At 40.9% G+C, this 12,426-nt stretch overlaps 1 protein-coding gene across 2 annotated transcripts in view; it reads right to left on the bottom strand.

The window, feature by feature from the left end:
* The window catches only part of USP49 (ubiquitin specific peptidase 49), a 120,167-nt gene that overhangs the window by 16,386 nt on the left and 91,355 nt on the right, over nt 1–12,426 (bottom strand). For both annotated transcript variants that reach the window (XM_044288296.1, XM_044288297.1), the window contains exon 4: nt 5,828–5,936. In XM_044288296.1, coding sequence (XP_044144231.1) covers nt 5,828–5,936 — 109 coding nt within the window. The remainder of the gene's footprint in view (nt 1–5,827; nt 5,937–12,426) is intronic.

Genomic DNA, 12,426 nt, shown 5'->3' with positions numbered 1-12,426 from the left:
ATTTTCAAAATGTCAAATTCTCTGCTTTTAAAACAGAAAGTGATACCTCATAAAATATTTCACTACTTAACATTCCCCATATGACTACTTTATGTTGGCATCATTTAGTAAATGTCATATTTATTTTTATTTTTTTTAAGACGTTACAAGGCTTAGAATTTTAGAAGCAATTCTTAGCATTTTTAAGAAAATTTCCAAAACCCACTTTTTAAGGACCAGTTCAGGTCTGAAGTCTCCTTGTGGGGCTTAAATATTAGAAACCACCCAAAAATTACCCCATTGTAGAAACTACACCTCTCAAGTTACTCAAAACTGATTTGACAAACTTTGTTAACCCTTTAGGTGTTCCACATGAATTAAAGGAAAATTGAGATCAAATTTCAAAATTTAACTTTTTGGGCAGATTTTCCATTTTAATCAATTTTTTTCTTTAACACATCCGGGGTTAACAGCCAAACAAAACTCAATATTTATTACCCTGATTCTGCTGTTTACAGAAACACCCCACATGTGGTCGTAAACTGATATAAGGGTACATGGCAGGGCACAGAAGGAAAGGAGCGCCGTATGGTTTTTGGAAGGCAGATTTTGCTGAACTGGTTTTTAGAGGCCATGTCCCATTTGAAGCCCCCCTGATGCACCCTTACAGTAGAAACTCCCCCCAAAAATGACCCCATTTTGGAAACTAGGGGATAAAAGGTGCCAGTTTTATTGGTACCATATTGGGGTACATATGATTTTTATTGCTCTATATTACGTTTTTTTGTGGCACTGTTTTTTTTTTTTGTTTTTTTTTACAACAGTCATCTGAGAGGGTAGATCATGTGCTATTTTTATAGAGCAGGTTGTTACAAATGCAATGATATCAAATATGTCTACTTTCTTTGTTTCAGTTTTACATCATAAAGCATTTTTGAAAAAAAAATTATGTTTGTGTGTCTCCATTTTCTGAACGCCATATTTATTTTATTTGTTTTTATTTCTTTTCTGACGATAGTTTTTATTGGTACCATTTTTGGGTACATCGGATTCTTTGATCATTCATTATTACACTTTATGGGGCAAGTTGACCCCAAAAAAATTGGTTGTTTTAGCACAGTTTTTATTTATTTATTTTTACAGTGTTCACCTGAGGGGGTTAAGTCATGTGATATTTTTATACAGCAGATCATTACTGACGTGGCAATACCCAATATGTATACTTTTTTTATTTAAGTTTTACACAATAGCATTTTTGAAACCAAAAAAAAAATATTATGTTTTAGTGTCTCCATAGTCAGAGAGCCATAGCTTTTTTTATTTTCTTAGTTATGGTCTAAATTTTTGCAGATTGAGGCGACGGTTTGATTGGTACTATTATGGGGGGCATAGGCCTTTTTTGATCGCTTGCTGTTAGGTGACCAAAAAAAATGGCTTTTTGGCACTGTTTTTATTTTATAATTTTTACGGTGTTCATCTGAGGGGTTAGGTCATGTGATATTTTTATCACATGAGAGCTCTATTTTTTTTTTATCTTTTGAGCGATTTTCTTACGATGGGGCTAATTTTTTGGCGGGTTAAGGTGACAGTTTTGTTGGTACCATTTTGTGGGACATGCGCTTTTTGATCACTTGATGTTGCACTTTTTGTGATGTAAGGTGACAAAAATTGCTTTTTTTTTTTTTTTTTAGTTTTTATTTTATGGTGTTTATCGGACGGGGTGGATCATGAGATATATTCATAGAGCCGGTCGTTACGGACGTGGCAATCCCAAATATGTCTATTTTATTTCATTTTTTATATTTACCTTTTTTTTTATATTTATTACTTAATGGTTTGTGTTTAATTTTTTTTATTTTAAAACCCTTTTTTTTATTTTACACACAGCGTTCAGCTGCTATCTCTGAATGGACGTTCCAGAACGTCCATTCAGAGATAAACATCCACCCATAGGACGTTTCTATCCGATGAGCGGATGTGAAGTGGTTAAAGAAGCTGGCTGACCACACCAGTAAAGGCAAAATGTATGCAGTAATAGTGTAGCACTTTAGCAAGATTTGCAATGTATGCACTTAAGGGTAGAAAACAAGTCTACTTTCACACCCGCGTTTTGGCTTTCCGTTTGCAAGATCCGTTCAGGTCTCTCACAAGCGGTCCAAAACGGATCGGTTCGCATTCTAATGCATTCTGAATGGATAAATATCTGCTCAGAATGCATCAGTTTTCATGAGTTCAGTCTCCATTCCACTTTGGTGTCCTTCTGATGAAACTGAGGCAAACATTTTCACTGACAAAATATAGCACAATAGAAAACATATCCGTCCTCCATTGACTTTCAATGGTGTTCGTCGTGGCTCTGTTACAGATAGTACAAAAGGATCCGTTCTGAACAGATGCATGCGGTTGTATTATCTGAACAAATCCGTCTATGCAGATCCATGACGGATCCGTGCCAAACGTGAGTGTGAAAGTAGCCTAATATATAATGAGGCGCATACCTTTTCATATATTAGGCACATTCTCTGGCAGTCTGTGCGCCAAGACAGAAATCTACGACAGCTCAAAGCTGCTGTAGAATTCTGGCTTCATTTGCGACAGAAAACTGGTACAAATGAAGATAAATGTCTTGCGGCTGCTGGCAGTGCCCCCTTCCTGCCCTTGTCACGCCCACTTTCAGAAAAGTAGGGTAGCGTAAAAACCACCACTTGCAAATATTTTTTCATCAGTCTTGTTTTAAATGGACCAAACTAGAAAGCAGCGTTTTTCTGTCCGCAATGGGGTGCAGAGCAAGACAGATCCAAGACGGATCAGTTTTCTCTGGCACAAAAGGAAATTAATTTGTCCCCCATTGACTTGCAATGGTTTTAGTGACTGATCCATCTTGGCTATTTTAGAGGTAAATGAGCTGAATGCGGTATGCAGTTTCCGTATGTCAGGGGAGACGCTGCCTGCTATCACATGTCCGTAGTCCATGGGGGGTGGAGCGGACAGAGGGCGTTATCTTTCCTCCAGCATCGAGTCCTCTTTGGCATTCTGCTTTTAACGACTGATTGCATGCAAAATATTGTTGGGGGGCGGGGGACGGGACATAGAAGAGAGGCACAAATCTGTTCTAAAAGCTTGCTCCACCCCCCACGCTGCTCTGTCCCAGCTTTTGTGATGGATTGTCCATTGGGGCCATTCTGATTGATTTTAGAGATAATGCAACCGGATCCATTCATAACAGATGCAGCAGTTGTATTATCAAGACGGAAGCGTTTTTTTGCTGATCCATGACAGATCAAACAAAAACGCAGATGTGAAAGTAGCCTAAGCTGGCGAATCATCTTAGCAACATGTTATATGTGAGAGCTACACACTGGTTATGACTCCAGTGACCTGTTATACGTGAGAGCTACACACTGGTAATGACTCCAGTGACCTGTTATACGTGAGAGCTACACACTGGTAATGACTCCAGTGACCTGTTATACGTGAGAGCTACACACTGGTAATGACTCCAGTGACCTGTTATACGTGAGAGCTACACACTGGTAATGACTCCAGTGACCTGTTATACGTGAGAGCTACACACTGGTAATGACTCCAGTGACCTGTTATACGTGAGAGCTACACACTGGTAATGACTCCAGTGACCTGTTATACGTGAGAGCTACACACTGGTAATGACTCCAGTGACCTGTTATACGTGAGAGCTACACACTGGTAATGACTCCAGTGACCTGTTATACGTGAGAGCTACACACTGGTAATGACTCCAGTGACCTGTTATACGTGAGAGCTACACACTGGTAATGACTCCAGTGACCTGTTATACGTGAGAGCTACACACTGGTAATGACTCCAGTGACCTGTTATACGTGAGAGCTACACACTGGTAATGACTCCAGTGACCTGTTATACGTGAGAGCTACACACTGGTAATGACTCCAGTGACCTGTTATACGTGAGAGCTACACACTGGTAATGACTCCAGTGACCTGTTATACGTGAGAGCTACACACTGGTAATGACTCCAGTGACCTGTTATACGTGAGAGCTACACACTGGTAATGACTCCAATGACCTGTTATACGTGAGAGCTACACACTGGTAATGACTCCAATGACATGCAGAGACACATATCAAACACTCTGGCAGGACGTCTGCAGCACTGCTCACAAGTGTCTGTATAGTTATCAGGAATGGCCTAACACCTCACAGACCCTGGTTTGTGGGTTGGTGATTTAATGAGGTGTTAAAGGGGTATTCTCAACGCGCTATTTGATACTTGTTTGCTCCCGGCACGCCGTCCACTTCCTGGTTTCGGCACGGGGAGGGCTCCATCTTGCTGTATGTATTCTCTGGGCCGCGCGCTGTACTGAACGTGCACGCCAAGGCCGCGCATGCATCCTGGTGACTTCTTCTTGGCCAGGAAGAAATCACCATATACTGGCCAGGAAGAAATCACCATATACTGGCCAGGAAGAAATCACCATAGCACATGTGCAGCCTTGGCGTGCGCATTCAGTACAGCGCGCGGCCACTGCGATTCCTGAGAAGACCGGTGGCCGTAACCAGGGGAGACGGAAAACAACAGTCAGGTAAGTATAGGTTTATTTTCTTCTAAGGGGTGGGAATTTGTTAATTAGATATATTTAGAAAAATTATCACTGTTAAATCATTAACAGATTTAACAGTGATCATTAAGATGAGAATACCCCTTTAAGCCATTCAGGTTTACTATATATGAATGCATATCATTATTAAATATAATAAAAGATACATTTTACGATTAAGTGGATATTTAGTTGTAGCCACAGGGTTGTTAGAGGGTTTCTTTGCTTAGAGGCAAAAGTAGTTTATAGCACAACTCTTTTAAAGCGAGGTGCACACTTGGGGTGGTGTGAGGCATACAGTGGCAGTTCAGCCTTTATTTTTGCTGGAGTCTCCAATAGAGGCTCCTTCCAAAAGCTCTGCCGCAGATCTGTACATTATCGATATAAGACTGACACACCCCTTGTCTAAAAATTGAATTATGGATCTAAGTTGGAAGAGCTTAGAATGACATACCACAGGAGGGTATCTAGCATATGTATGACCATCACCATGCCAGAGTGTCAGATTGCATCGCAGCATGGGGAGATGCCACGTAGTATTAATGTGACTCTGCACCGACTGATACCCAGTTGCATGATCTCAAAGGCTGCACCAGTCTAGTTGTGTGATTATTGAACAAGTATTGCTAAAAATTCATACTTCATAAATCTCAACTCAATAGTCTGTGTTGGACCCATGGTCATATGTGCCCGCGGTGCTGAGAAAAATAATGTTCTAATATATGCAAATGAGCTTCTAGGAACAACAGGGGCGTTTCCATTACACCTAGAGGCTTTGCTCTTTCTGCAACTGTCCCTTCCACTTTGATTGGCCAGGCCGTGAAAATGTCATTACGCCTGGTCCATTCAATCCAAGTGGAGAGGACATGACAGGGGATTGCAACCATCATCTGCCATGTATAATACCAGATGTACATGTCAATGCGATAATTTGCACATGACATTTAAAAACAACATTCTCACTTCATGTGAAGAAGTTCCTGCTATCCCTTCTTTGGGCATCACCCCTTCTGCCCAACAGTCACTTCATGCTATTCCTCTCTGCCCGGCGTCCTGACAATTAGGACATTAAACCTCTTGTCACTTTGCCCCACATGGTCACACCATATCCATTGCTTCACCTCTCTTTCTAGGTTTTACAATTGCTGGTGGAGTACCACATTGTATATTGTTTGAGGTAATAGCCATTTCTCTCAAGCATAAACTATGCGTTTGTAACTATATGAACATAGGTGAAAAGCGACTCTTACCTGAACCGCTTAAGGTGCAGCCGCAAGACCTGAGGTAGTCTGAATATCATAAGCTGTTTCTTTGCCTCACTCAGCACAAGGGGCTTCGGGGAGGATTTCCTCCTTAGTCCTGCAATATGGATACATTTAAATTTCCATTAATACAATAACATATTGATGCCAGATCCAGTAATCAAGGGTTATTTAACTCCTTAACAACAGGTCCTTTATGGTGACTTCTTTTGGCATTGCTGCAGTAGATGTTACTAACAGCTCCTGATCTTGGACCAGCCTCTTGACTATAACCTCCAATCCCAAAAGTCTAACCCTTTGATCACTGACCAAGACATGATCATAAGGGGCTTCACCCATTGATTATGTTACTGGGTTCCAATGGTTACCCAAATAAATACAGGGAACGCCTTGTGCAATCAGGACCCCAGGGTTGTTTGTCCAGTAAGCCTGCTTTTAGAGCACACTGAGGGCATGTTCACACAGCAGGTTTTACTGCAGAATTTTGGGGCAGACAGTCATGCAGAAAACCTGCCGCCAACTGCGTCCTCTCTGCCTATGGGAAGCAGCCCTGAGGACAAACATCTCCCTTCTCGGCGCAGCTGCAGCCATAAGCTGCTACTCATTGATCCTCAGCAGTCTCCCATTAAGATGTATAGGAGGCAGAGAGGATGTGGCTGCTGGGGGGGGGGGGGGGGGGGGGGTTTCCACACTAAAATTCCACTGTAAAACAGTCAGTGTGAACAGTGTTGCCCCAACAACAGCCTGTCATATTAACACATAGCACATACTCCAATGGAAATTCTGGGCAAATAAAAGTATGAATATCCATTGGAGGGCTGCCTTCCTCATGTTTGCTATGTACTGGTGAGGATTTGGATTCTATCTTCCTGGAGGTGTTCAACCGCCTTTTCTACAATTTTTTTTGTGCTGCTTCAATTGCATCTGCCATAATAACACAATGTATGAAAGTACTAGTGTACATAGGTACGCCAATACTTTATAAATTTAAAATAGATGTAATAGTAATGAAGTTTAGAGGAGATCTTGCAAAGAAATGTTTCTTTCCCCCATTCTTCTCCATCTATGGCTACAGAACGGCTGAGTCAAGGAGCAGGATGTAACACATACTGGACAGGAAGTTCAGGAGAGATGGGGTAGGAACCACACTGACAAATGACAGCAGATCAATCTCATGGCATTGCTATAGCAGACCCTGGTCTCCACAGCCACTTTATTCCCCCACTCCACTGAGATCTATCACCCGCTTCTGTGACTTGCTCATTCCAATCCAGCCATTTACCCACTGAGACAGAGCTCAGCAATGCAGTGTGGGGAAGGACCTGTGTGATGTTACTATGTGGACCGAGCTACTGTTCTGAGAGAGGTTAGTGGTATGCCTCTATAAGTTGTCAAATACTACAAGTGGTAATTCTTTTCTCAGTCATTTCCTGTAATGTTCTCCGACAGACCATAACAACATCCTAGAAATGATGGGAGTTGTAGTACTCTCATAGTATACCCCTCACCATGTAATGGACAGTTATGCCCCATAATAAACAGTCTGCTCATGTCAGGAGTTGTAGTTTTCTCCTCTTATACCGCTCTGCATGTGATGTCAACTGATGCCCCTGGCATCCATGCACTAGCATCATAGAAGTCTAGGGAGGGGGTAGAAGGCATGGCTTCTGCCTGAGAGAAAAACCTGACCGCTTTTTCATGGTCTGCAATTGTGATATCTAATGAAACTAGAGAAGATAACAAACACATAAGGACAGATTATGTTTTGTTGGTTGTTCTTTTTTATATATGTTTGTATTCTGGCTTTGGTTCCCTTTTAAAGGGGTTGTCCCCCTTTAAATCTACCCAAATCCTTTAAAAGAGTCGCTGTACTTTCACACAATTTCATTTAATAGATAATAGTGTAACTAGCAAATTTCAAAATCATTTTAAAAATATGCCTGCACCCACCTAAAAAAAAAAAAAAGCTGCAAAGACATGGCCACTAGGGGTCTCACTTCTACCTAATTTGCAGTCCGTTGCCTGTTGTCAGGCAAGATCCGTCCCTAGTAGCATAGACGCAGAAGACAGCTCACAGGAAATGGGTGCATGTTGGAGCTAGCGGAGATCCTGAACCTGATAAAACAACGGCTTCCATCCAGCATTTCAAGTTTATAGGAGCCTCCTGTGTCTGATTTCTCACTCATCATTTCTGTGAACTTTGCAGCTGACGTATGTAGTTTTATGAGAAAAGAGTCAGTAAAACTTGCAATTTATTCATTCACATTCTTGCTCATTCTGGGTTTTGAAGTCAAGGAGGTGGTCCTATCGGTGATGACAGCTCTCTATACACAGCAAGCACAGACATAAATTTAGATTAATGGAAATTCAAAGTTTACTGAATCTTTTCCTACAAATCTCTTTCAATCTGCTCAGCTCCTCCTATACAGAAAAGACTGTATAGTCACAACTTAACCACTTCAACCCCCCTAGCTGAAACACCCTTAACCCCTTAGGGACACAGCCTTTTTACACCTTAGGACCAGGCCATTTTTTGCAAATCTGACCAGTGTCACTTTAAGTGCTCATAACTTTAAAACGCTTTGACTTATCCAGGCCGTTCTGAGATTGTTTTTTCGTCACATATTGTACTTCATGACACTGGTGAAATGAAGTCAAAAAAATATTTTTTTTTGCACCAAAAAATACCTAATTTAACAAATTTTTGGAAAAATTAGCAAATTTCAAAGTTTCAGTTTCTCTACTTCTGTAATACATAGTAATACCCCCAAAAATTGTGATGACTTTACATTCCCCATATGTCTACTTTATGTTTGAATTGTTTTGGGAATGATATTTTATTTTTTGGGGATGTTATAAGGCTTAGAAGTTTAGAAGCAAATCTTGAAATTTTTCAGCAATTTACAAAAACGACATTTTTAGGGACCAGTTCAGGTCTGAAGTCACTTTGCGAGGCTTACATAATAGAAACCACCCAAAAATGACCCCATCTAAGAAACTACACCCCTCAAGGTATTCAAAACTGATTTTACATACGTTGTTAACCCTTTAGGTGTTGCACAAGAGTTATTGGCAAATGGGGATGAAATTTGAGAATTTCTTTTTTTTGTCAAATTTTTTATTTTAACCCATTTTTTCCACTAACAAAGCAAGGGTTAACAGCCAAACAAGACTGTATCTTTATTACCCTGACTCTGCCGTTTACAGAAACACCCAATATGTGGCCGTAAACTACTGTACGGCCACACAGCGGGGCGTAGAGTGAAAGGTGCGCCGTTTGGTTTTTGGAGGGCTGATTTTTATGGACTGGTTTATTTACACCATGTCCCATTTGAAGACCCCTGATGCACCCCTAGAGTAGAAACTCCCTAAAAGTGACCCCATCTAAGAAACTACACCCCTCAAGGTATTCAAAACTGATTTTACATTCGTCGTTAACCTTTTAGGTGTTGCGCAAGAGTTATTGGCAAATGGGGATGAAATTGGAAAATTTCATTTTTTTGTCTAATTTTCCATTTTAACCCATTTTTTCCACTAACAAATCAAGGGTTAACAGCCAAACAAGACTGTATCTTTATTACCCTGACTCTGCCGTTTACAGAAACACCCAATATGTGGCCGTAAACTACTGTACGGCCACACAGCGGGGCATAGAGTGAAAGGTGCGCCGTTTGGTTTTTGGAGGGCTGATTTTTATGGACTGGTTTATTTACACCATGTCCCATTTGAAGACCCCTGATGCACCCCTAGAGTAGAAACTCCCTAAAAGTGACCCCATCTAAGAAACTACACCCCTCAAGGTATTCAAAACTGATTTTACATTCGTCGTTAACCCTTTAGGTGTTGCGCAAGAGTTATTGGCAAATGGGGATGAAATTGGAAAATTTCATTTTTTTGCCTTATTTTCCATTTTAACCCATGTTTTCTACTAACAAAGCAAGGGTTAACAGCCAAACAAGACTGTATCTTTATTACCCTGACTCTGCCGTTTACAGAAATACCCAATATGTGGCCGTACACTACTGTACGGCCACACAGCGGGGCGTAGAGTGAAAGGTGCGCCGTTTGGTTTTTGGAGGGCTGATTTTTATGGACTGGTTTATTTACACCATGTCCCATTTGAAGACCCCTGATGCACCCCTAGAGTAGAAACTCCCTAAAAGTGACCCCATCTAAGAAACTACACCCCTCAAGGTATTCAAAACTGATTTTACATTCGTCGTTAACCCTTTAGGTGTTGCGCAAGAGTTATTGGCAAATGGGGATGAAATTTGCAAATTTCATTTTTTTTTGTCTAATTTTCCATTTTAACCCATTTTTTCCACTAACAAATCAAGGGTTAACAGCCAAACAAGACTGTATCTTTATTACCCTGACTCTGCCGTTTACAGAAACACCCAATATGTGGCCGTAAACTACTGTACGGCCACACAGCGGGGCATAGAGTGAAAGGTGCGCCGTTTGGTTTTTGGAGGGCTGATTTTTATGGACTGGTTTATTTACACCATGTCCCATTTGAAGACCCCTGATGCACCCCTAGAGTAGAAACTCCCTAAAAGTGACCCCATCTAAGAAACTACACCCCTCAAGGTATTCAAAACTGATTTTACATTCGTCGTTAACCCTTTAGGTGTTGCGCAAGAGTTATTGGCAAATGGGGATGAAATTGGAAAATTTCATTTTTTTGCCTTATTTTCCATTTTAACCCATGTTTTCTACTAACAAAGCAAGGGTTAACAGCCAAACAAGACTGTATCTTTATTACCCTGACTCTGCCGTTTACAGAAATACCCAATATGTGGCCGTACACTACTGTACGGCCACACAGCGGGGCGTAGAGTGAAAGGTGCGCCGTTTGGTTTTTGGAGGGCTGATTTTTATGGACCGGTTTATTTACACCGTGTCCTGTTTCAACCCCCCTGATGCACCCCTGGAGTCGAAACTCCCTAAAAGTGACCCCATTTTGGAAACTACGGGATAAGGTGGCATTTTTTGGGGGAGTATTTTTAGGGTAAATATAATTTTTGGTTGCTCTATATTACATTTTTGTGAGGTAAGGTTACCAAAAATTGAAATTCTGATATTTCATCTCCATTTGCCATTAACTGTTGAGGAACACCTAAAGGGTTAATAAAGTTTGTATAATCATTTTTGAATACCTTGAGGGGTGTAGTTTCTTAGATGGGGTCAATTTTAGGGAGTTTTTACTCTAGGGGGGCATCAGGGGGGCTTCAAAAGGGATATGGTGTCAATAAAAAAGGCCATCAAAATCGGCCTTCCAGAAACCATGTCGGTCCTTTCCTTTTGCAGCCTCCCTTTTACGGATACAGCAGTTTACGACCACAAATGTGGCGTTTCTGTAAACTGCAGTATCAGGGTAATAAATTTTAACTTTTGTTTGGTTGTTAACCCTTGTTTTCTTACCGGAAAAAACGGACTGAAATGGAAAAGTGCCAAAAATAGCGGTTTTGGCACCGTTTTTTTTTTTTTAACCGTGTTAATCTGGGTAGTTAGGTCATGGGATATTGTTATAGAGGAGATTCTTACGGACGCGGCAATATCTAATAAGTCTACTTTTTTTTACAATTATTTAGGTTTTTGACTATATTATCTTTTTTGATACAACTTTTTTTTTTGGGTATCTCTAAAGTCTAAGTGTAATTTTTTTAATTTTCTTTTAGCCAATTATCTTATGTGGGGGCTCATTTTTTGCGGGATGAGCGGACGGTTTTATTGGCACTATTTTGGGGGCTATATGACTTTTTGATCGCTTGCTATGAAACTTTTTGTTATGTAAGGTGACAAAAAAAAATTTTTTGCACCTATTTTTTTTTTTTTTTTTTTACTGTGTTAATCTGGGGGGTTGGGTCATGGGGTATTTTTATAGAGGAGATTCTTACGGACGTGGCGATACCTAATAAGTCAACTTTTTTTTTACAATAATTTAGGTTTTAGACTATATTATCCTTTTTGATTCCCTAAAAAAAAATTTGTATCTCTAAAGTCTAAGAGTCATTTTCAATTTTTTTTTTTATCTGATTATCTTATGTGGGGGCTCATTTTTTGCGGGATGAGATGACGGTTGTATTGGCACTAATTTGGGGGCTATATGACTTTTTGATCGCTTGCTTTTTATTATGTAAGGTGACAAAAAAAAACTTTTTTTGCACCTTTTTTTTTTTTCTGGACCGTGTTAGGCTACTTTCACACTAGCGTTCGGGCGGATCCGTTCAGAACGGATCCGCCCATAATAATGCAGACGGAGGCTCCGTTCAGTACGGATCCGTCTGCATTATTTTAGCAAAAAAAAGCTAAGTGTGAAAATAGCCTAGTACGGATCCGTCCAGACTTTCAATGTAAAGTCAATGGGGGACGGATCCGCTTGAAGATTGAGCCACATTGTGGCATCTTCAAACGGATCCGTCCCCATTGACTTACATTGAAAGTCTGGACGGATCCGTACGGATCCGCACGCCTCCGCACGGCCAGGCGGACACCCGAACGCTGCAAGCAGCGTTCAGCTGTCCGCCTGTCCGTGCGGAGGCGAGCGGAGCGGAGGCTGAACGCCGCCAGACTGATGCAGTCTG

Source organism: Bufo gargarizans, chromosome 3 (genome assembly GCF_014858855.1).
Source record: "Bufo gargarizans isolate SCDJY-AF-19 chromosome 3, ASM1485885v1, whole genome shotgun sequence".
NCBI classification, from domain to species: Eukaryota; Metazoa; Chordata; class Amphibia; order Anura; family Bufonidae; genus Bufo; species Bufo gargarizans.
Note: the sequence above shows the minus strand (reverse complement) of the source record. Positions and strands in the feature narration are given on the sequence as shown.